This window comes from Anomalospiza imberbis, chromosome 6 (genome assembly GCF_031753505.1).
Source record: "Anomalospiza imberbis isolate Cuckoo-Finch-1a 21T00152 chromosome 6, ASM3175350v1, whole genome shotgun sequence".
NCBI classification, from domain to species: Eukaryota; Metazoa; Chordata; class Aves; order Passeriformes; family Viduidae; genus Anomalospiza; species Anomalospiza imberbis.
The window spans coordinates 59,230,249-59,255,625 of record NC_089686.1 but is presented as its reverse complement, the minus strand read 5'-3'; the positions used below and the strand labels follow the sequence as shown (position 1 = coordinate 59,255,625).

Below are 25,377 nucleotides of genomic sequence, written 5' to 3'. Positions count from 1 at the left end.
AAAAAGCGTGTTTTCTGCCCATGCTAGAGCAGGAGCTATCATGAAACTCCTCCAAATTTCAAATAATCGGAAAGATATTTCTCATTCATCTCTGGTTGCATGAAAGTTTAAATTCAGATACAAACTGTAAATATAGCTTTCAGGTCAGAAACTCTCAGCTTAAGAAATTACACTCTGATTATGTAAGGCTATAGTAAGTTAATTACAATTTATTAATCAATGTTGGTTTCAATGTAATAAGCAGAAAATCTAGTCAGAAGAGATTGTTTCTACATTCACATGAATATGGTTTATGTTGTGAGACATAACTGAGTGTAAATCTTGACTTGTTAATTATCGAGGTCTTTACTGTGCAGTTTTAGATACTTTGATCAAAGGTTAAAATCTCCTGTGAGAGGTAGATGAGCATTTGGAAAAAACACGGTGATCATATTTTATTATAATTTCTCCTTGTTTTCTGAGTATAAAGTTGTTGGACAGAACAAAAAGTTCAAAGATCTTTTTGATGGATATCTTAAAAATGTCTAGTTGCTATCAGTAATGAGATTCAATTCCTGTACCTTTGATATCTGGCATGTCTGCCAAGGAAGAGCAAAGTTATTAGCAATAACATCTTTGTTATGTAATGTGGAGAAATTTAAGTCACCATTGACAGTTCAGTGAGGAGAACTACCAATAAAAAATCATATCACACATTCCTTAGTTTGCTCACATCTGTACTTTGATAAAGTATACACTGAGAAGTAGACATACTTGTCTTGTTTAATCATTCTGTATTTTTGGAGTACAAGTGAAAAAAGAGAAAGTGAGAAAAATTAAGTCCACTGTGTGATTCAGAAGAAAGAACTGTAAAGGTTTCATCTCCCAATCCTTTGGTTCTATGCAACACTGCAGTGCTGAAGTGAGCCCACAATTTACAGTGGGAACTTAAGATGTAGAGGACAAGATGAGATTCACCTTGCACTAAAATCCCCAGACCCCACACAGACAAACAAATCTCAGAACTGACTGCTGCCATGTACTGAAATACCCCAAACACAGGCACCCTCACAGATCACTTTGTTTTTACCCAACGTTGGGAGTAAAGGCTGTTTGACAGTGTGGAAAAAGTCACCACAGCCTTCACAAGGGATTTGCTGGGAGTTTCACTTAATATTGAATGACCTGAGATGGGCTGCATTTGGAACAAATAAGAAAACCTTTTATGTTTTCTCTGAACTTAATACACATTCAACAGCAGCTGCAAAGGCATGCTTATTCACTCAAGAAAAATATTTTAAATAAAAAAAAAAATCTTTGCTAAACTAAACCACTTTTAAGACATCAATGTAAAATGCTTCTGCAAGATTTTCATTTAAGACAAAAATGCATTCTCACTTAAATTCTTATTAGGTTAGATCACCTTCTATTGAATAGAAAACTGCATTTACTTTCCTATATGTTCTGTTGATTATATTTTGCCCCATTTTTCTGTGTAATCATACTCAATTTCTATTTGAAGAAGCCAGAAAACCTGGCCACAAAACCAACAATTTTTTCCACAGTCATAACATCATTGTCTTTTAGTAAAGTTTATGAAACCTATTTCTTTTAGCTTTTTATCACAGGAAATGCTTACAAATCATTGTTTTGTAAGATTATTTTTTGTTTCTTTTTTCTGGAGACTCTTCAACTTGTCTATATTTGAAATTGCAGTATCCGAAACTCGCGTTGGATGAAGCATCAGCAATTTCAAATCAGAACAATTGTCCTTTGCCTTTCATGCAATATTCCTCACCATAAACTGCAGTCACATTTGTCTCTTTTTGCAACAGCTTCACATTGTCAACTCGCTCTGTTTGTTTTTCCCCATGAGCCTAAGTTTGTGTTCCCAACCCTGCTCCAGCCAGCACAAGTACAGGGTGGATTATGCATTCTTCACCTTTTATTTTCTGATATGGAGGAAAGAGGCCACTGACTTTCACACACAATCCATGGAGTCAGGCACACACCTCAGCAAAATTCAAACTAGCTCTGTTACTGACCAGGGAGATTGCTGGCATCAACCAACTCAAACACCACTGCAGAGACAGCCCCAGGGAGTACTGGGACCAGCACCATACTTTACATTTCCCCTCTTTCCTTCAGAATATAAGGGCTCCACCAGCCACCTGGAATAATGTTTAGAATCCTCTCCCAAAGGCAGGCACTGCTTCAGGAGGGTTAAAATCAAAAGCCACAGTAGCCAAAACAGCAGGATTTCAGTAAAACAGCACCTCGCATAGATCACACTGAAAAAGGTGAGGCCAGGAGTCATTTCATCACAGAAAATATTTTTTCCCACAGGTTCTGGCTCACAGAATAACTTATAGATGGCCCGTGCCCTCTGCCTAGCTAAAGCAACCTTAACTCTTCTGGCTGCAGAGATATTCCTGTGTTGAAAAGAGCTGAAAATCTCAGTGCCTAAAGAAGAATGAACACGGCTCTGAAAGCTAACAGCAGCTGACAGAGGCTGGAGAACATTCCTGTGACAGCTCCAGTATTTAACCAGAAAAGTATGGAACGTGAATCTTAATTTCCTATGCAGTGTTTTGGTGTGGACTTTAGTCCATGGAGTAATTAATGGCAAAAGAAACCCCACACGGTGAACTAGGTGCTTGCCTAGTTTCTTAGCAAGCAACTCATGTATTCCAGAAAGTTGTAATTTGTGAGAATTTATTTTTAACATAAATTCTGCTGTAATATGAAAGTTCAACTGCTACCGATTGTCAGTTTCCCCTAGATTTAGGCATCAATGTATTTTGGGAGTATGACTCAGGAAAACATTCACATGACCAAGTAAAGCAGGTGGCCAGGACCTACCACACAGCATCAGCTTCATCAGAACATCCTCAGAGAAGAAAAAATAGCTCCTAGCTGTTTGGGGAGATGATCACAGGGTGGAAGAAAAATCTGTTCTAAGGTATAGGTTATAATTGTTACAACAAATAAAGCAAATTGCTGTGTCTTTTGCCTCAGTATCACAAAGAGATACGTTTCTAAAAAACACAATTCTGCTGATGGAAGTGTTTTATTGTGTTGAAAAAACTCATTTACACAAGGGACTCAGTCACAAGTTTAAATTATGCCTCTGCCAAAGAAACAGCTTACCTGGTTCTCCCTCAAAAGTATCTCACACAGCAGCACAGCTCATTTATTCCCCCAGTGTTTCAACTGCAATAGGGCAGAGGAGCTGTTTGTTAGTCTTCTGGGAAAGGAGATGCCCAAGATCCCATAAAACTCTCCCTGTCCTGTGCCCAGATTGATGCCCAGCACTGGGCCCTGTGGCTGCACAGGAGGCTGGCACACATTGCACCGAGGTACCACGAGTCACAGTGTGGGCAAAGCACCCTGTTCCTCTGGGAGTCCTTCCTCTCCTCCTTCACCTGGATAAGAGGGATTTGTTATTGTTCCTCTGGGAGTCCTTCCTCTCCTCCTTCACCTGGGTAAGAGGGATTTGTTATTCCTGTCATTCCCTTGTCCAGCAACAAGGCTGTGCCCAAGTCAGCTGTTACAAAAGCTGGGCAGTTTCAAGGTAAGTTTTTCATCTTTAGCCAGAGATTTGAGGAAAGGATTTTGTCTCAGGATGCTCAAACCAGCACTCCAGGAGCACTGCAGGGGTAGCCCTGATTCACACAGACACCTGGGAAGCACCTGCCTTTAGGGACATGGTTTGTTCCCTTTAACTAGAACCAGAAGTGTTCTGGCACTTGGTGTGCATGCATGTGCTACAACTCTGATTTGAATTCCTGCTTGTGGCAAAAGGGATTTTTAGCCCAGAACAGACACCATTTCTACATTTCCTACCTCAAAAATACCTTGCAGAAAGCATATTCTTGATGCAGTTAACTGACTATTTTAAACCAAAAACTGCCTTCTGGATGGACTCCAGTTTATATGACTAGATGCTAATCAGAACTAAGGAATAAAAATTTTCATCCCTCCACAAGGAGACTTGTGGATTTGGTTCACTTGCAAGCAGATCCCATCTGACCTGTCACTTAATTTTAAAAGTTTTCTATATTTAGCTATCTTTCAAAGAAGTCCATGACTACAGAAACACTGGTGAAATGGGTAAGTTACAAAACATTAGTTTACCATTAATCAAAAATGAGGGTTTTTTTCTTGGGTATTAAGAATTTGGTTTGGGCTTTGGTTTAGTTTGGATTTTTTTTCCTTTTTTAGGTTAAGGTTCTGTTATCTCTTAAAGTTCAACGATAAGGGACCACATCCTCTTCACTGAAAGTCACTTCCTTAGCATTCTCTTACAAATTCATCATGAATCCACCAAACATTTTTATTTCCTTATTTTGGTTAGGAAATGTTAACTTGCAGCTGCAAGCAGCTGAGTGGAAATACATTAGCAGAGCCTTCCTGCAGTCCACAGATATTTACTGATATGAACTATACCACTCAGTGAGATTGTCAATAAGAGTTAATTAAATAAATGTTCTACTAGACAGTGTGATAACAATTTTCAGGCTATATTTTATTTTTCTGCAGATGATTCTGCTTTTTGAACTAGGGAAAAAATGCTTTAGAGGTAATAACATTTAGTTTATTCAGTGGCTTTAAGAAATTATGAGCATGGTTCAGGTTTTATACAGAGTCCTGAATACTGGTAGACTCTTACAATTATAACATTTCTCTGGGCAAGCTACTTTCAGTGACAGATTCATCATCATTCCACCTTGGAGAAAATGGGCTCTATATTTCATGCATTTAGAAATTCTCAAATGATATTAACTTGGGGTTTTTTTACTTGTTGGCTGCCAATGCATAAATGCAGGACCAGGTCCTATTGTTATTGTCTGGCTCCCATCAGCATGTTAATATAAACAACAAATTTCAGCGTGAGTTAAGACACCCCATTTTCAGGAGGTTCTTTTCTGATATCCAACTTTCACCTTCCTTAAGAATTTGGAAATTCCAGCATGTGAGGGGAGGATAGTAGGAAGAGTGCCTCATACTTAGCATGGTGACTCCATCAACTTTCATTGGACTATCTTCAACATTCAGGACCAATGTTAAAATCTGATTTATTAGTGTAGCAGGCTACCTATGGCTCTCCTTGGAAGCAGGAAGGTCCTTCAATGGTTCTTGTGTGTTTATTTGCAAGAACAGAGAGCTGGTGATCAGGGATGGAAAGCCAGATAAAATTGCAGAATCTGAAGGGGAGATAAAAACCACCGACTGCAGAGACAGGATTTTCAATCCATGTGAGCAGTCAATAACAAAAACCACAAACCACAGACTTGGGAATTCAACAATTCTCCTCAAGCTCAATTCACTCTCAAGGCTGAATTATTCAGTACACTTCTTTTTGTTCTCCCAGTAGAGTTTGCAAAAGCTGTCAAGGAAGAGATTGTCAAATTAGAAGGCAAATCAGAAGAGATGTGTTTTCCTCCCTCTTTCTCAAGTTTTAAGGAAGCCTTCTTAAAATAGATTAAAATTGCATGTGACATGCTACAGCACCCAGAGTACTCTCTATTAACAGTGTGAATGGTATAAAGATCAAGAAAAAAGTGGTAATGTGTTATAAAGAGGTCATGAAAGTGGTGCATCATACCAAAGAGCTTGTGTTCATGTTGAGCTGTTTACAGTCTTCTGTGCAGTGTCTTCTACTTTGAGCTTGCAACTTTTCCTTAGGCAGTAAAGTTTTGTCCAATGACAGCAAGGGGAAAAGAACAACTGAACAAAAAGAAAAAAGGAACCATAAAAAAATCCCACTGATGAGCTGCAGCCTTGTTTTTGCTCATAGCCTCCATTCAGACAACTCATTCATTACCCACACCCCTTCAGCTCACCCTGTAGAACACAGCTGAGTCCCAACTGTACCAGGACGCTGGCTGGCAGATGTACACTCCTACTCCTCTGGTACAGCACAACTTCTAGTGACACTTGATGGCATCTCAGACATTTGACACATTTTTCCTCTGCTCAGGAGGGACACTTTGTTCTTCCTTCAGGACCTGCTGGGAGAAAGCTCCCTACCATCATTCAGAAAACCCCAAAATGACATTTTACTCGTTCTGACAAGGGAACAGCTCACGGGACTCCTGCAGAGGAAAGTACAAAGATCGGTACTATCCTAGCATTTAACACTGGTTTTATGCATTACATTTTAAAAATCTGAGCAGACGTCAATAAATGACATGTGAGTTCAAATAAAAAGCCCTAAGATTTTATAAAAACCATAATGAAAATACACTACTATCCCTTCTTTCATCAGAGTATGTAATTCTGATCTCAAAATCTTTGAATTACTCCATTATACTCAAGGAGAGCTATTTTTTCACGCCAACATCATCAAAGTGATGATACCATCTTCCCTTTAGTTAAGACTAACCTGTTTCCATATGACCTCTAAAAGTCAATGATGAGGGAAAGCCCAAATAAGCACATACCTGTTTTCTAACTAACCTCCCCTTAAAAGCATTCCTAATACTTTCTGTGAAGAATAACTAACTCATCTCTAGAATGACATTTTTCAGAAAAGCATAGTCTCAAAAAAAAAACCCCAGTTGTAGTTACTCAGATTTCCATGCTCTTGTATGTTTACCTACTTACATTCTCTACTTTTCAGCAGCAGAGAAAGATATATCCATGAAGAATAGAAGGGTAACTGTATATAGGAGGGAGAGTGAGGCAGAAAATCTGGCACAGCCAATAACAGAAAGATTTTTGATAGATGATCCTTGAGCCTACAATGACATTTCCCTTCTCCAGGCTGGACTACAAGTGGTGACTGCCTTTGTTGAAATGGCCTCCTTTAATCACAGCAATATTCTTGATTTCAGTCATTTTGTCTTCCTATTTAACTACAGATTCAGAAACTTTTATTTCTTGGGGGAAAAAAAAGTCTTGCTTGCTGTGTTCCATTAGTGACTTAATTGTTCTATGTGTTTTCTTGATTTCCAGAAATACCCCTGGCCTCCCTTCCTCCCTTATTTTTAAAGAAAAAGGTACTCCCATGATGAGCTGTGCCCATATGGGCAAATATAAGTCAAGCAATTACAAATACTCAACACAAATACTTGATAAGTTTTGGTTGCAGCACAGCCATAACAAAGATTCTGATGCAAGCTGCCTTAGTTGCTTCCAAAAATGCATTTGTTCCATGAATGCCTCAGCTTTGAAGGTGACTTCATTGCCAGCAATCCTTGTGTTGCTGCCAGAACACTGGGGAAAAGCTTTATTTCAAGAAAAGAAAGACAAACGTGTCAATTGATGATGACAGAACTGTTGTAGGTCAAACAGCTAAACTTATTCTAACTCTGTGTGTAGCAGGCTTGGGGATTTTTTTTTCTAACTTCTGAGTACACTGTATTGTGTGAGGGCAGCTTGAGCTAAACAGAAAAAAAACCAGACTTAACTCAGTCTATAGACTTAATGCAGTCAGTACAGATTGTAACTCTCAGGGTAGGGTTAATAGGAGCATCCCACTGCATCATTCAATGACCTTCTAGGACCAAAGTTAATTAGTGCAGCATTCATTTGGGATCTCAAATGTAACATAGTCCCCTCAACTGGGGAAATCTGCGGCTGACACAGGAGTAAACTAGGAGTGCCTGCAAGAAGACAAACATGCAATCAATGATAACAAAATGGCAGATATAACCCGGTTCTCAGAGGCAAGATCAGGAAGGAAATGTTGCCTTGCTTTGAGACACAGCTGATTACCTTTACTGCTGTTATCTCCAGAGACATGGGCATTTGCACACACAGTGCACTTAGAGCTCAGAGCTTTGGAGAATAGATGCCTTTGTTTACAAGCAGTGATGTCCAAATAGTTTCTCTCCTCCACCAGACTGAAAAATTTCCATCTCCAAGCACCTGAATTACAAACATTTCAGCACCTTCAAATTGCTGCTATTCAAAAAAAAATGAAGCAAGATTTTTGTTATAGGAGAAGGATAAAGAAATTACTTCTTCATCACCAGGCTGTCCAGAGCTCACTCTGCAGCAAGCCCGAATCCCAAGCTAGCAATGGGCTTGTGGCCCCACAGGATAAAAACCACACTCTGGCATTTACATCACTTTGCAGTTGATGTATTTGTCTGTCCTGGAAAGAGGTCAATCTATAGAACAGCACAGCCATCTTGGTCAGTGCCAAACGACTAAATTATAGCCAAGTAATATGTAAAATAATGTACAAATTATAGGCAAATTGTACACAGTAATTCAAAATCTGGTCACACATGATCACTGGGCTCTGTACTTTAGAGATTATATCTCTGTCACTGGTCTCTGATAGCTCCACTGTCCTCCCTCCTCTTGGACGTATCACCAGCATTGGCCTGGACTTGATTTTGTGTTACAAATTAGAAAGTTTCTGCCTCTAGAGAGTTTACATACATATGAATAGTCTGATAGCCCCCTTGAACCTGTTTTTCCCTAAAAGATATTCTGGTACCTCTGGGTCTACAAAGTTCTTTAAAATGTACCCCTTCTTCACTGCAGTAGGTTAAGCAGCAGGACTGCTGAAGCCTTGTCCTTAGTTTCAGAGGAAGAGCTGTGACTGGCAGTACCTCTTACGAGTTGTCTTTCTCCCTGTATGCTTGGAGAAACAAAAACTCCACTGGTTTTTCCAGCAGCAAGACGAGTATTTGTGCGGCATTTATTAAGGCTAGCAGCAGAGTTTCACACGGTTAGATGTGAAAACATATGCTGATGTCATCAGAATCTCCGGCCCTCAAAAATATGATTACAATGGTAACAACTGTAACAGCTACACACTATTTTATTATCTATTATTAATTCTTAACAATGACAAGCCAGCCTGAGCGAGTCACCTGATTACTGGTGGAATTATGCCTGGCTTATACAATCATGTTTTACAGATATCATTTTTGTATTAAAAAGAGGGGGGTGGAGGGGGAAATGCCTTTCAGACATAAGCAATGTTGCCAAAGCACTAGGAGACAAGTTGTATTATTAAACAACTTTTCTTATTAATACCCTCTCCCAAAATGCATCTCATTTCAATGATATACTTTTCTCTTTAAGAAGAAAAAAGCTTCTACTAGAAGATGATGCTATTTCTAGAACCGATATCAGCAGTCTTTAAACAGGAGGCTGAACATCCACACCAGTCTGAACTTCCTGAGCTTACCGTGGCCTTTGATATTTGCCTAAAGTATTATAAAAGGGAGAGAGAGAAAAAAAAATGAAGTTAAATGGAGCAGCCAGTTCTCAGCTTTTCCCCTCATGACACCCACCAGGCTCCCAGCCTACAAACCCAGAAAGCGAAGCAGCACCTTACGAATCTCTTACTTGTCAGGATAAACATGCCTAATGGCAGACATCTCCTCAGCCCCCACCTCCTCCGGGAAGGCTCTGCTGCCCTCCCCTCCGGCTACGGTTGGGTCTCAGGTGCCTGAGCTGTCTCAGCCGTGCTTTAACTCTTTTTAACCCGTCAATATGAATCCGCTGAATGAAGATCGCCGTTCCGCCCGGGCTACATCTCTAACACTTTCCCCTCCCGACTGCGAGGGCGCGCGTTCCGGATAGCGAGGCGCTCGCAGCCGCTCAGCCGGGCGAACGGGCTCGCTCCAAGCACGAGCGGGCACCGAGCCACAAGGGCGCACGGCCCGGGACGAGCCGGCGGAGGGCCGGGCCCGCCCGCCGCGGGGAGGCGGGGGACGGGGCGCTGCCCGTTAGGACCCGCGCCCAGCTCCGCGCTCCGCCAGCCCCAGCGCCGCCTCTGAAGTTTCCCCGAGGAGCGTGTGCGCTCGGGGCGCGGGCCGGTCCTGCCCCCGGGGCGGAGAGGGGCGCGGCGGCCCCCGCCCGCTCCCCCGCCGGCAGCGCTGCGCCAGCGCGGCTGGGCGGCCGCGGCGCCGGCGCTGCCCGCCCTCGCGTTCAACTGGTGGGACCCCCGTGCGCCCCCGGCCGCGGCACCGCGGCGAGCGGCGGGCGGCCCGGCCCGGCCCGGCCCGGCCCGGCCCGGCTCGGCCCGGCGGGGCGGGCGCCGCCGGCTGAGAAGGATGCGGGCGGCGGCGCGGCGGCCGCAGGCGGGCGGCGGGCAGCGGCGCGGCGCCTGACCGCAGGGCTCCGCTCCGCTCCCGAGGATGCTGCGGGGCGATGCCCGGCGACAGGGAGGACGAGATCTGCCAGAAAGCGCTGCAGCTGCTGGCCGAGCTGTGCTCCGTCGGGGCGGTGGAGAACGAGAACTGCCGGGATTTCATCTACTACCTGCGGGACAGAGCCCGGCCCCGCCTCAGCGACTCAGGTACGGCCGCCGCCCTCGGGGGCGCGGGCACCGGCGACCTCCCTCCGGCCCCGGCTGCGGCGGGAGGGCGAGCTCCGCCGAGCATCCCCGCGCTGCCGGGAGCCGCGGGGAGAGGCCTGCCGGCGCGGCGGGGGCTGCCCGGCAGCGGGCGGCCGCGCAGGGAAGGAGGTGGCGGGGGGATGCTCCGGGGCCGCGGCGCCGGGCGGGTTTCCCGGGCCGGCCGGGGCAGGACGCCGGTACGGGCTCGGTGCCGCCGAGCTCCGTTTTAGCGCCCGGCGCTGGGGGAGATGCGAGCCCGAGCCCGCAGCGCTCCCCGAGCCCGCGGCGGGTGCGGCAGCGCGGGGGGCGGGCGCGCAACTTTGCGCGGGCGCTGCCGCCCGGAGCGGTCGGAGCCGCCCTGGCCGGCGCCGCCGCCGCTCTGCTGCAGCGCCGGCGGCCCGGGGCTGCCCCGCCGCTCCCCCGGCCCCCCAGCGCCCGGGGAGAAGCGGCCAGGCGCTTCGTGGCTCGGTTTAACTGGAACGCGGGTTAACGCAACTGCCCGGTTCCGTGTGTCACAAGCTAAAAAGACTGTTCCTCGCATTTCTGTAGCAGATGCGGGGGATGCGGGTCTGACAGGATGTACACTGGGTTGGTTTCTGTGTGTTTGTCAGGGTTATGGCTTCCACATCGTGGCATAACACTCTTACTTAAAAACTTTAACTTAAGGAAGCTTTCTCATACGGAAGCTGAGCTCTAGCTGCACAAAACCAAAAAAGATTGAGGATTTGTCTCTGGATGCAAGGGAAGGGCAAATTGCAGTTTAGAGTAGGAGCTTATTATATTTATTTTTACATCATCAAGTTGAGGTTGCTCAGTATGGGGAGAAATTTACTGAGTTAAGACAGAAGTTGATAAACGTTTGCAGTACTGGGAAGCCTTGCTGTTAGATCAGCCAGTTATCGCAGCACAGTGTTCATTGCTTCATTATTCTCTGAAATAAATCAGTCCATTTAGCACAGGGCAGTCTAATGACACTCTTTTCTGTAATTTAGTAGCCTGAAGTAACACCCAGAGTGCAACTTCCTGACAAATCCTTGGATATGCTGGAGGCCTGGAGAAAACAAGTAAAACTAAATAAAAAAATTCTCAATGGAGGAAAAAGATGTGCTGTCACAATAAATGAATAAGGAATTTTCCATCATTCAGTTTGCTTGTATCCAAAGCTATTTGCAGCCATTATGGCTTTTCACTACTTAAAATATTCTAATTGGAGTGATTCATGCAATGTTTGATAGGGTTTCTTTAAAAGTAGGGAAATTTAATTGTTTGGTTCATATAGGCAGATTTAATTACTTTGTTCATATAAGCAGTAATTTTAGGACAGACACGTGTGATTTTCTGTAATTTTCATTTACTAAAGGATCAGTCATGTATTGGTATATCAGGTCATGATTCCATAGCCGTCTGCTTAAATCAGTGCTCACTTTGGATATGAAACTACTTGAAATGCATATGGAGACTTTAACCTCCGCCACTTGGCTAACAGCTTTTCAGATTTCTTTCAGAAGCTACCTGCTTTTTTTTTTTTTTTTTTTTTTCATCAGCCTCAGGCAAAAAGAATACCTGGCATCTGTTTGGGAGTGCTTTTAAAACATGGTGTGCTCAGTAAAAATTTATCACCTCTACCTAAAGATGACAAAAAAAAAAAAAGAAAAATTGTGTTTATTTCTACCTGTTTTGCTTGAACTGTTATTACACAACAGCCTTCCGGTGTCGTTGCGAACCTGCTCGATTACACAGAGCAGCAGTCCCTAACCCTCGCCAGCCAATGTGCAACAACACTGAGCAATTATGCTGCAGGCAGCATCTTCCCATTGGCCTCAAGCTGAACGTTTTTCTTTTTTGCAGCTGCAGCCAGTCTCAGAGGGTCTAGCAGGCAACTTGTAACCCATAAACCCTGACTTGGACGATAGTTCTGTGAGGTAGTCATGTCAGGAATTTGTTAATTTACCTAATCTCATATTTCTTGGATTAAAATGTGTTTCTTATCCCAGTATGGCTGTCCACGTGGTTCGTTTAGCTGGTCCTTAGCTGTGGTGCTGTGACTGTAAGAACACAGTGCACGTGACTTCCAAAATGAAGCAATACACAGTGAGAGGGCAGTGAATACACTGACCAAACCCAGCTTGCTGTGTGGAGTGAGTTTCATTGACTTAACAAGGGCAAAATGGCCTTAAACAGCCCTGACAGCTGATCCATTCCCTTTGCAGCCACTGGAGGCCTGAATAGGGATGTGGAGAAAAGTGGTGCTGAAGGACAGCGTCTCCTTACCAGAACTGGGCAAAAGATGCAGCTGTCCTTGCTCCAGCTTCCTGCCTCCCGAGGTGTGAAGGTGATGAGCTTTAGTCAGACTGACTAACTGGCTCTTAGGCCACCCAAAACAACAATCTAAAAAGATCCACGGCATCAGAGCGGAGAAAAGTGCACGATTCAGTATCTGATGAGGTACACGACTAGGTATTGTGCAGGAATTAGTGCATGGGGACGTGCTTTGAAAAGTGCTTCTGAAATGAAGTCTCGCCTAAACCCAGTGACATGGTGGGTACAGATAATTCTGCAGCACCTTTGGCTGAAGCCATTCGTGGGTGTTGGCTCTGTCCCCTGTCAGGACTTGTTAGACAAACCCACCCGTGACTGGGGGAGGGAGCTGAGGGGCTGCTGAGCCTGGTGCCCGTGTTTGTGTCCAAGCTCAGCCTCCCGGCGCCCCTCAGCCCCAGCACGGAGCAGCCAGGTCCCTGGAGATCCACTCCTCTCTTGCCTGACATCTGATGCACCACTTGGCTGTGTGACTCAGGCCAGGAGGGGACTGGATGCTTGTGGTGTGTGCCGCATCTTTATTTTTCAGTTTTTCAGTATATTTCTGCGGTTTTCCCCTGTTTTGAGGAGTTCTGCACGTGCTTTGAGCACGAGTTTAAGGGCTAATGAGATCTGGGTTTAACATGCTGGTCCACTGGATTTCAAGGGTGACACGAGTGAGTCAGATTTTAAAGCTTTTCAGAAAACTGAAAATGCAAATTAGGCATTTAGTGAAAAATCTTCAATTAGTTCAATAAGAGTTATATGTCAGAGCAACCTTGAAAATCCCCAAAAGGCATCCTTAAGCATTTAGATACCTTAATAAGCTGACTCGCTTTCTATTCCTTGTAAAATGTCAATAATATTTCTGTATCACTGAAGGGCTTTGTGAGGGCAAATTGCAAAGTCTGAACACATCAAGTATGTAATGCATTCATAAAGGAGAGTCAGATGGACCTCTCAGACATATTCAAGTAAAAACAATGTTTGTCATATGGGCATATGAAAACAATCACTCAAGATCATGGAATATCACCCCATGATACATGATAAAGCAAATATTGCAGGGCAGGAATGAGCAGAAGAATTCCTTCAATGTGTAAAAAAAGAAAAATCCAGTAAACCAAAACAACAACAACAAAATCATGAAAGCAGAAAATCTTGAGAGACTGACCATTAAAAGAAGAATTAAGACAAAAAAGCTGCTTATGAAATAAGGATTCTAACAAAAGTCCAGGCCACTAATCATAGTGAATTTTTCATTAATTTTGTAATGGAAAAATGAATATAAATAAAAAGTAAAGTTTTCTGTTGCTTTGGATTGCACATCTTGAGGATGAGCCATCAAGGTCTTAAAATATTCTTAATTATGTTATTTAAAATTTACTAATAGATGCTGAAACAGAATATATGATGAATATTGTGGGCATAGCAATGGCCATTAGGCATAAAGTATTCTACAGGTCATAAGTATCAGATCAATATTTCACAGTGACAGAAAGCCAGATTTTAGCACTTGATGGAGGTAAAGGTAGCTGACAGTCAAGAAATTAACAAATTTGGGAGTAAAAATGCAGTGGATATTGACGATAAAATGTACGAGAAACTGCAATTGTGGTCTTGCAGTAGAATTTAAGCATTTTATGAATAAGTACTTTACTTTTTAATGTCTACTTTCAGCTTCAGGACAGAGAAAAGCAGAAAGAAACAAAAAGCCAAGGAGGCATAACCATGGCCTCACAGCCCTTGGTGGAATGTGAGAGCCAAGGTTTTCTGTGGAGGGTGTTGTTCCAGTAGAATGCTCATTCCCTAGAAAGCTAATATTTGCAATTAAATTGTACCTCAAAAAGTTTCCCTTTAATTCAGAACTGAGTCTATAAACAAAACCTCTCTTCAGAAAGTAGTTAGATTCCTTAAAAAGATATTTTAAAATTTGTATACCTTAAATTACTTCCAGATTTATTCCCTCCTCACCCCCCAAATCTTCCAGGAGCATATTGAGCTGCAGAGTTCCATCAAGATGCTAAGTACATCTGGATTTATCTAGATAAATTCAAGAAGCGTTTACAAGTTTTAAAGAGATGAAATACATTTGAGTGGGTGAAATAACTTCCAGTATGTTTTTTCATTTTATTTTCCTCTCTGTGAGCTGTTGCTCTCCACATTTTTTGTTTTTCTTTTCCTGATAGTATTCAATGTGTCCTGCTAGTGCAAGGCTTTTTAGGATAGAGGACAAGTGTAAATCATATTTCCTCTCTTGAGGTCAAATGAATGAACACTGTGAGGCCCAAGTTCTTTGGGTTTTGAGAACCAAAGTGCTCTTTCAAGAGTTGAAAAAAATACAGCGATGCTATGTATTTTAGACTAAAAACAGGTATTCATTTTCTCTTTTGAAAAGTCAGGAACAAGTTTGAAGAAGGTAAAAACAATTACTTCCTGTTGCTTGAATTCTAAAATGCTCTGCTAGTTTAATTCCCTCTAAACAAAGAGGCTCTCAGAGACTTTCCTGTCATACTGGAGGAGTTTAATATTGTTTTTCTCCTTGGAAATCTGTTTTAAACAGATAGCTAAATTTTGAAACAAATTGTAGAAAAGAGCAAATCATGTTCAAAGTAAAGGGACTAGCTGTGCCCTTAATAATGGCTTGAAACTGTAATTAAGGTAAATAAATTTAAACAAAGATTTTAATTTATTGTAACCACATATAACAATTTCCTGGAATGCATTTTTGTTCCTTTAGCAGACAACCTAAAGAATTATAGCAGAAACCTAAAAAATTATAGGTGTTTAAGTTAGGACTTACTCTTCAGAACCAGAGAAAAGGACGACTACAACGATTTTCCTCATGATAAAACCAAGCTTTGATCAGGCTGGAGCACAGTCATGTTAAATACTCTTCAGATATGAAAGAGCCAGCTCTACTGAGATCACTTTATATTTTCCAGACGTGCAGAGCAGCTGCACTTTAGCTGGAGAAGCCAAACATGAAGAGGTTTTCTGTAGTCCCTTTGACCAAACCTCACTGCACTGCTGTCCCATGGCTGCTCCTGGACACTGTGGGGAGCAGAAATGTTTCAAGTCTATGAGAAAAAAGGCAAGAGGAAGGTGGCTTCCAGCCCTCCTTGACCTCTGCATCCAGATTCAGTACAGGTGTGGAAAGTAGGGGCTTCCATTTCCATTTTGGTTTTAGTCCTCACTTATATGGGGATTTCACCGAATGTTTGTTGTTTGTAAACAACAAACATTCAGTGAAATCCCCATATAAGTGAGGACTAAAACCCTTATACCCTGCCCTTATACCCTGAAGCTACAACAATTTGTAACACTGGGTTAAATAGACTGATGCCAACTACACCTCTTTGTATTTAACAGAAGAAAATGTGTTTACTCAAATACGACACATATATAAAAATAATACTTCTTTCCTGGAGTCATTGCAAGCCCATTTGTGAAGTAATACTACAAGTTAGAATAACATGCTAACTGAATCAGAAATCAGTTATCTCTACAGCCACACAGTTTATGCAAGTCTCTTCCATGTGTGCAATGAACATTAAGGAAAATGAGTTAGTTTCAACTGCAAGTAACAAAAATATCTATCACTGAAAACAGCCTGAAGAGTAATGACCTTGGAAAATTAGGATGCCTAGATAGCACACAGTCTTACACCTGAATTCCTGTTTAAGTGCCAGTTTTGCTGATGAAGAGCAATAGGTTAATTTAGACCCTGTACATGCAAACTGGCTTTGCCACTAAATCTTGATGGCTGCATTTGTCGCTCCTATTTCAGTGGGGTTTGCACATTCCTTCTATATGGGAGAAGAGGGGAAATAATTTTCTAATTATGCTTTCTTTAGAGTTACCCAAAATCTTTGTGCAGGCCACAGTTTACATTTGTCACCAAAAGCTCTGATTGCTTAAGCAGAGGTGTTGCTGTAACAGATTTATGGGTTATTGATTCCTAAAAAACCCATGAACTTGTGTTACAATAATGACATTTTAAGTATTTTATTATGGTAGAATACTGAATTGTTAGGTATTTCTGTGATCCCCACATTTCGTGACCCAACTACAAATGATCAGCCACATGTTGCCCCAGATATTTTTCTGGAAAATTCCTTTCCAAACTAATTTGTGTGAGTTTAATTACACTGACAATTCAGAGACCTAGAAATGTAAGTCCAAAATTATTGCTGTCATAACAGCAGATCTGCTTAAGCTCAGTCTCGAGGCTGTGCAGCTCTGTACCAGCTTTGATGTGCAATATGTAGAGGCTGAGCACAAACTGCAGTTTATGTATTTTTGTTTAAAACCACATTTCTAGGGTTAAGCTCTTCCCCCACTGAAAATAATGATCATTGTTGATGTAGTGCAAAGCTGTACTTAAGAACATTGCACTGTACATTTTTTGCTATATTTTGTCATTCATTTAAGCTCTTCTGTGGCTTTATTTAGACCAAAGAGATAAAGAGAGATTATTTTGACCTAAAGCTTTATGTCCCTTTCATATTGCTAACAAAATTTTAGCCCAAGGGATAAAAATTTAGAATAATTAATTACAGATGCTGTCAGTTGCAACTGCAGTTTTTAAAGTTCATAATTTTGCAAGATCAATCTTTTTTGTATGCTTTGTAGTACTGTTAAGTAGAGAGTACTTGATCCATTTATTTGGAGAGTACAGAAATAAAGTGTTGTGTATAACAGGTGGTGGTTTGCACATTTCTTACATTTGCTGTTGTGGTCACACTGGGTATTATTGTGTGGCTTAAGCTGCTCAAGACGTTCAGCTGCCTCTCTTTTTTTGGATTTAGGCATTCATTAGCCAAGTGAGGTCAGTTTGGCTTCCTTTGGCTGGCATGTACACTGCAGGATTTGATCCTGTGCATCTCCCAAAGTTAGCTGGAATTCAGAAATGCAGGAGATGCAGTCGAAACTGGCATGTGTGTGTGTATCTTTGAAGCCAATTTACAGCTGATGTGTGTCTACCAAAGCTAAATGTTGGAAGAATCTATAAGCTTTTGGATTATTTCTGTAAATCCACCATGCTAACGAAAGAAAAAAAAAAAAAAAAAGTCAGGCACTAATGATTTTGGAGTTAAAACTTTTGAAGGGCTTTTTGAGAAACCTTCCAAATTTCATTTTAAAATAAGAATAACGAGGATTTGAAAAAGGATAATTCCTGCCAGGATACTTTCTCACTTTCTTTTTGTTCCTGCTGAGTTTCACATGCACACAAAAAGAGAGCCTTGCTGACTTCCCTTGGATGTAAGTTTCTTCAGTTCATTACATGTCCATCAGGGAGTTTGTTTAGAACATCCTAATTCTATCTTACAGTGTGTGAACTCCCCAGATGCTCCCTTTCCCCCTGTGGTGGACCTTTCCTGTGTGTATACAAAACACTTAATATTTATCTTTGAAAATTTCTTCTGGTAAACCAGTCTTCATCATTCCCATCCAGGTTACTTCGTGCCTGGTTTCTCCACTCCTTTTATAAATCATGTGTGTATGTACACCAGTGTTCCATGTGTTTGCCCATCGGGGTGTTCCCACTCCTTTTCTCAAGCAGCATCCCATTTTATTTACTGCCCTATTTTTAATCTCTTCAATTCACCTCTGTTTTAGTTGTCTGACTTCAGCAATATAGTTTGTTTTTCTTCTCACATTTAGTGAAATTTCAGAATGCAGTGAGAGTTTCAGTAGCTGTGTAATCAGTCAGTACAGAAAGATGGACCCATCTTACACACTTGTCTCACTGGGCATCTGTCTGTAGCTATATAAAACTCCTTTAGAGCTCCCTTTTAAAAGTTTCTGCTTCTTTTGTTGTTTGCAAGAGGTTCATGGCTATGGAGTTCATGGTTTCACTAGTACAGATTAAGGCATTCCAAAAGCTGTTTCTCACATCTTTCCAATTTTATAAATAATTTCAACTTGTAATTCTGTACAAATTATCCTACTATTACAGAAAGGAATGTACAATGCAAATTAGAAAATTATCAATGAGACTAACAGTCTTATGATCTTCTGTTTCCATTTGTAGCAGATGTTTTACCCATTTAAAAGAGGAGTTTATTTTTTTCCCCTTAGAGAAGTGAAATGGATAAGATTAATGCCTAGTTATTCCATCTCTTTTTGGGAAGCCTACCCTAAACAGGCTGATCTCAAGTGTTCATTATGCTAAGTTCTCTCTGCACAGCAGAAAGGAAAAGAGAGTTTCCTGAGCCTGGCTGCAGGAAAATGCAGCAGGTACTGAGTTGTTCTCGCTGAGTGCTCTCCTATTCCCTCTGGTAGGGCTGATGTAGGATATGTGTAGCAGTGGCATTACCTGCTGTAAAGAGATTTTAGGTCCATTAGCAACTAAGTACAAGAGAAAACAGATCTGATATTGCTTCAAAAATAAGTGAAGCTCTAAAGAGAAAATTCTCTTATCAGTACATTTCTGGTTTTTTTTAAGCTATACCAATTTACTCGGGGTAATACAAGACACAAATCTAAACCAGTTGCTCAAATTTTCTTCTGTGATTGTGTTCTCTCCTGCAGTAGATCATGCATCAAGAAAGGGTATATTTCTCCAGATGCCACTAAGGTATCCATGATAACAAAAGTCTAATGTAAACTTTTCTTCCTTTTTGTTTTTGTTTTAAGTTGACAAACATTGAAGAAGACTAGTGAGGTAAAAAAAAAAAACAGAGGTGAGAAATTAGGCTTAGCAAGTAAACAGAAGGTGAAGGGCTGGCCCAGTTTTGTCCTTTTGTTTTGTTTGTTCTAAGTTCAGGAGTGTTTCACAAAGAAAGAGTGCTGAAACCTCGAGGTGCAGCAGGCATGAGCATGGTGCCTGTCACTGTTCTGCTCAGGAGATGGACCTGAGCAGCAGAACAGGCAGCCAGGCCTCTGAAGAGAGAGATAAAACTCATATTCCTAAGGGACCAAAGAGCATCAAGCAGACTTGCTGTCACCTGGAAATCAGTTAGCAGAGTTGAAGCCTGGGGTTCTGAGGACCTGCCGGTGGGGACATAGTGGACAGGAAAGGCTGTGGATATACTGTGTTATACCTCCATTGTAAAAATTTCTATTTCTGTTTTATATTACACCAAAACTTGCCTTTTTTGTCCTGATCTTTGAAGCTTTTTGAGCTTCTTTTTGAAGTTTGATGGAGAAAAAAAATAGATAAAGTAGACCTGTCCAAATTCTTTGTCTGTCTTGGGGTCCTGTCACTGGTTTGTTCGTTGACTGGTGGGTTTTTTGTGGGTTCAGTGCCTTTCTAAGCCAGCCTGAGAAATCAGGATTTGATGCTGACATTTGGGCTGTGGCTAATCAGTAAACAGAAGGCTTGGCCATCGTGGCTTCCCCTATTCTGGAAAAGCTGTCACCTTGACTCTTCCCTGTGCAGCAGCATCACTGTTCCTGCCAGCTTCTCTTAGCTGCAGAAGGTGAAACATTTTTATACCTGCTCTCATTCTCAAGTTAATGTCTTGTTCCTGCCTACCTTATTCGTTCTGTACCTGTCTCTTGTTCTGTTGTCATTGTGTTATAAAGAGCAAATTGACTAGTCAAGATGATTTCTTTCCTGCTGCTGCTAGGAGCCAGTGATGATAAAATAGCTAAAAGCAGTTCCCAAAATAGCAGTGCACAGGTATAGGTTTGCCAGAGCGATTGGATGGTGATTACTCTATAGGTCCTTCTGTAGTGCTACAAGTCAGACCCAGCACTGTGAACAAAACCTGCTCTTTCTTCCTGTGATGGATTTTTCTTCCTTTCTCCTTTTCTTGGGAGCTAGAAACCAGAACAGACCTTAATAGCAACAGGACCAGCAGCATCTTCAGCCAGTTCAACTTTTCTTTCCTTCCCAGATTAGGGGGAAGCAGTTTTTCACCTTCAGGAAGATCCAAAATTCAGTCTTGGGATTTACTTCTTGTCCTGAAGGCTGGGCGCGCTGAGAGATGAAGCAGTAATTTTGTTAAAATGGAAGGCTCGGGATTTAACATTTTTGGTTGGTTGGCAGTTTTACCTCCTTTTTTTCTGTACCCCTCTCTATGTGGAAGATTTTCAGTGGTAGTTGTTGCCATGGCACTAAGCAGGACGAAGTGTCTACTCCCGTCTCAAAACTGGATGTTTACGGCCGTATAGTGAAAAATTATCGCTTCTGACAACTCGGGGTTGTTTACACAGAATTAACACACCACTCCTCTTCTTCCAAAGTGGAGAGGCTCTTCAGGTCATTCCCTGTGTGTCAAGACAAATGTGAGCTTCAGCAGTGCTGGAAAAGCCTCAGAATCAGCTCTGTCCTTCCACTCCCTCGTTAGCTGTTCAAATGAACAACCGCTTCACGCCCTGCCGAGCAGCTGATTGGCCTTGGAGGGAAGAAGCATCTGAGGCAGTATTAATGTTTCATTCAAAATCATGAGAGCCAGGGAGGAGGGGAATTAGGGAATTCAAAACCCAAATCAGTACTGCCTTTTATTTCACCAGGTCCTGTTCTCTTGAGCAGCATCCCAGATTTTCTCCCACACTGGATTTCCTCTCAGGATGGTCTTGCTGCCTTTGTGAGTTGTTTTTGCCAAGGATAAATTTAACAGCTCTCTTCCCTTTGCTTTTCTTTCTCCATTGTCTGCTTCTTCTCCCCAGCCCTGTTGACAGTATCTGCTATGACATATGCTGTACAGGAGATGGAGAGACAAAGAAACTGTGCAGTCCCTCCATCCTATTCCCTTTTCCTTTCTCAAGTCTTCATTGCTACATCAAGGCTGGTGAAAATCCCTTTTTATTTTCTCACCAGGCAAAGTAGATCAGAAAGCTGAAAAATTAGTGCCTTAACATGCTATCTCAAAGATATGTGAGCAAACTGGATGTGATAAAGCAATCAGTAAAGGAGTGTAGTGGAGTGCATGACAGCAAGAACAGCCAGCTGCATCTGGGAAATGTGTAAGTCTTTGGACTCCAGCAGTAGAAAACTTCCCAAGCTGTAAAAGAGCAATTCTTTCTCTTTTGTGGCAGTCCCAGTGGTTTGAAACACAGTTTCCAACTAATAATTGCAATCATAGAGTCATTGACGTTAAAAGAAACACCTCACAGCGGGTATTCACCTAAGATTTTGGATTCCTTGTACGTAGTACAGCACGTGCTGGGGTTGTTAAATTTGCAGATGTTGCTAATAAATAAAAATAGTTTTATTAGGACAGGAATAGAAAAAACATTAGATGCAGAAGTGTTGCATAACCAGCCTTCATAATCAGGGAAGCTCCCCTTCTGCAGCATTTCAAGAAGTACTGTTCCCAGTAAATGACAGCAAATAGATCTTAAATCCCGAGGTCATCCTGAGATAAATATTAACACTGCTGTTTTCAAAAACCCAAATGTTGCTTTTTCTTGTACCTGTTAGCCTCTGGGAAAAAAAAAAATAAGGGGAAGAAGCAAGCTTTGACAGAGTATTTCCTGACTCAGCAGCTGAATGGAAGGGATGATGCTGAAGCACTTGGTTCAAGGTAATGGAAGGACTTCACCCAGCTGAGGAGCACTATGAACTCACAAAACAGCACAGGAGGTGCCTGCCTGTAAATCCTGCTGACCACATATTACTCAACAATCTTTTAATACAAATGTGTTTGACTCAGGGATGCTTTTTAGAGACAGGAGTAATGTTTTAGCTGGCTGCCATAGATTACTAGTTGGGGACTGTGAAAACTAAGACTGTTTTTTGAATAGTGAACTTGAGATGTGATCATGTAGAAATCTGTCAGTGCTGGTTTTCCCTACCCTTTCAGCTGCTTTTTCAGTAGTGATATGCAGTAAAAATTCTATCTAATGCCGTTTCTGTAATCAGCAGAGAAAGCAGGGCATGTCTCAAGTGTGATGTCAGTAAAGCATTGAGCAGAAAATGGCCTAAAAAGCAGCCAAGAGAAAACTGTGGGCCCAAGGATTTAGGTGGAAAGTAGCCAGCCTGAATATGGCTCACTCTATTTTCATAGCAAACACAAAATAAGAGCCTGGGCTTTGCTGAGGCCTCTCAGCACTTTACTCTTATAAATAATAAACAGAATACATTTTCCTCCTGTGTGGGTTAGCAAATAGAAATGTGCCTCTGTTATCAGCAAGGAAGCCATAATTGAGAGGCAGTGATTTCGTGGAATACGTATTCAAATGGGACTAAATAAAAGCATGAGGAGGATTTCAAAACTTCTATTTCTATGCTAGCTTTCATATGTTTAGCCATGGAATTTATTCATGATACCTTTTTGCAAGCTTGGATTTACATTCTCAGACTCAAATCGTGCCACTCACTCCAGCCCGTATCTGACACAGCAACAACTCTAATAGGGTAACTTTAGGTAATCTTTTGCATATCCCAGCATTTTGCTGTTTACTGCCCCATTTTCAGCATAATTTCAGAGTTTTGAGCGTTTGCTTTCCTGGCCTGGCTTGGATTACAAATGCACATCTTGGTGTGGTACCACTTGAGACTGAAACTGAAAGGTAGTGGTAGTCTTGTTCACATTATTGTAGCAGAAATGCAGAATAAAACATATTTTTCTTGGGGAGGGGCACGTTTTTAATATGGGCCATTTCCAGCTTGTCTCCCCCTGACATTTGGGATAAAAGAGTGTATTTTTACTGGCTCTATTTACTTGTTCTTGAGGATATCTGTTTATTCATTTCAGTATGCCTCTATGTATGTTGTGCTCATGTTTAGGAAACTTACAGAATTAATTACCCACCCCTTAAATGAAAGTTCTCTAGAGAAATTACAGGGGGTAACTCTACTCAACAAACCACTAACAGCACAACTTTCACGAGTCTGGAAGTTTGGAACATGCAGTTCTTGGAAGTGCTTGGCCCTTTTCCCTTCTTCTTTTTTGTCAGTCTTTTGTGCGTGTAATGTCATGCCTACAAGTGGAAAGTTTTCTATTTTCTTAACATTTAGTCATTCAAAAAATTATTCCTTTTTTTCCTACGATCATCTGAATCAACCCGATGGTGGGAATTGTTTTGATTTTAAGGACATAGGATCACAGGGACTTCCTGAGAAAAGGATGTGTACAAGCACCTGAGTCTAAAGAAAATATTTAAAGTTCTGTTCATGTAATTCAGTTTTAGGGTTTTTTTTTTTTCCCCTAATATAATCAAGCTATCAGATGAGTGATTTTATTTTCTTCTTTCAACCTAATTTCTTTATTTATTTTGAGGGGCCATGTGGAACCAGGATAAGAAGTAGATATTGGTGGGTGCCTTATCTACCTATGTTGGATGACAAAGGAAAAAGAACCAAGTTCTCAAAAATTATTCTAAAGTCATTCCACTGAAGTGGCTGAAAAGTTAGCAAATCCCATCAGTGTATTCCAGCTAGCAAGAAAAGTGGGATGTAGCTGTCTCTGCAGAAATGAGAACCCCCATTACTATTTTGAGAGAGCAGAAGATGAAAAAAACTGTGGCTATAAATTTACCATCCATTGTATTTGTTTTTCCCTTAGAAGCAGCAGAACTTTTTAAGTTCTTCAAAGCCAAGGAAAACCCCAGATTTGAGAGCAGTCCAGCTGAGCAAGTCTTGGAGGAGGAGAGAAGACGTGAAAGCTCAGTGTTTCCACGCTGCTCTCTGAAGTATCCCTCAGCAGTGGTTGTTCTGGTTTTAGGAACACGGGCTGACACCAATATCTCCTTCACACTCCTTGTAATTCTGGGAGGGAGATGAGGAGAGCAGTGGTTCTCCCCTTGGAATAGGCCCGAGGAAGAGCAGTCATGAGTCTGCAAGAAGAAGGTTTCAAGGCTGATGCTCCCTTCTCTACATCCCGTTTTGTTTGTGTGCGTCCACCTGGAGAGGCTGGTGCGTGCATCATGTGGAAAGTGTATCACTGATTATGATTGAGCTCATCTTAAAAAACCTGTGCCATACCCCCTGATTATAATTTCTCTCTCTGCTAAGGTTGTTTATCTTCTCTTTCTTGTTTATTGCTTGAGTGAAGCAAGCACATTTGAAATTCTGTTTTAGAAGAAGTAGGATACTGTGCAACTGGTGGTATTTCACTGCAGAATAACCCCCAGAGGGATTTGTAATCCCCTGGCGCTATCATCCAGTAGTGAGCCAAATTGAATAATGAGCTTGGTGCTATGAATTCAGCCTCATACCCCGCCTTATTCTGCATTGGTTAGCATTGCTTAGAAATTAATTAATTATTACTCTGCATTTATGCTATCAATGACATCCAGTGGCTGGCCTAAACACTCTGGAGCCGCTGGCAGCAGCAGCAATATATGTCCATGCAGATATTTTGTTCTCCCTCTATAAATATGTGATGTAGACTGTCTTTTAAAGGAGCTGTTACTGCTTTATGTTCCCCACAGCTAGACAGAAGCAGACAGTACGCGCTGGACATCAGTCAAAGATGCACAATGACATATAGTTTGCTATTAATGTTTACAGGATTTGGAACGTGGTAATTGATTTTGGCACTGAAAGTGCAGTCTGGTAAATTGCTTGTCACCCTTGTTTCATCCCCGGTCTCATTGAGAATCTCATATGCAATTAACCATAATTGCTATACTGTATTTATTCTGAAGCACACAGCACATTGCTGGTTTGCTGTTTGGTTCTCAAAAATGGTGAGTTAATTGCTTACAAAAACATAACTCAGAATAAGGGGACCTTTGTGGTGAGGACTTTTCTTCAGAGTGGAAAATTATGGAGACTTTAATATCATCCATGTTCCAAACTCATGGCCCTCTGTGCTTGAAATCTCCCTGGCCTCAGGGACAGGAACTTGTGCATAAAGGCAGGAAAAGTCAATTTCCATTACCAAACTGTGGGA

The 25,377-nt window shown here is 41.8% G+C and overlaps 1 protein-coding gene and 1 long non-coding RNA gene across 8 annotated transcripts in view; one reads left to right on the top strand and one right to left on the bottom strand.

Moving 5' to 3' along the window:
* Positions 1-5,032: 5,032 nt before the first annotated feature.
* Positions 5,033-10,366, bottom strand: LOC137476428 (uncharacterized). Of its 4 annotated transcripts, none has more exons than XR_011000370.1 (6): positions 10,213-10,366; positions 9,015-9,152; positions 7,424-7,589; positions 5,857-6,004; positions 5,588-5,709; positions 5,033-5,368 (listed from the first exon to the last, which is right to left on the bottom strand). It is a non-coding gene; the product is annotated as an uncharacterized lncRNA (long non-coding RNA). The 4 variants fall into 4 exon arrangements; XR_011000371.1 differs by lacking the exon at positions 10,213-10,366 and adding an exon at positions 9,279-9,497 and having other exon boundaries at positions 5,588-5,747; positions 5,796-6,004; XR_011000372.1 differs by lacking the exon at positions 10,213-10,366 and adding an exon at positions 9,260-9,492.
* SYT9 (synaptotagmin 9) overlaps positions 9,755-25,377 on the top strand; it is a 63,098-nt gene continuing 47,475 nt past the window's right edge. For 2 of the 4 annotated variants that reach the window (XR_011000367.1, XR_011000368.1), the window contains exon 1: positions 9,755-10,249. Coding sequence is in view for 2 of the 4 variants with exons in the window: in XM_068194695.1 (XP_068050796.1) it covers positions 10,102-10,249 (148 nt within the window). In the remaining 2 variants the exon portion in view is untranslated. The remainder of the gene's footprint in view (positions 10,250-25,377) is intronic. The other 2 variants (XM_068194695.1, XM_068194693.1) reach the window with 1 other exon arrangement.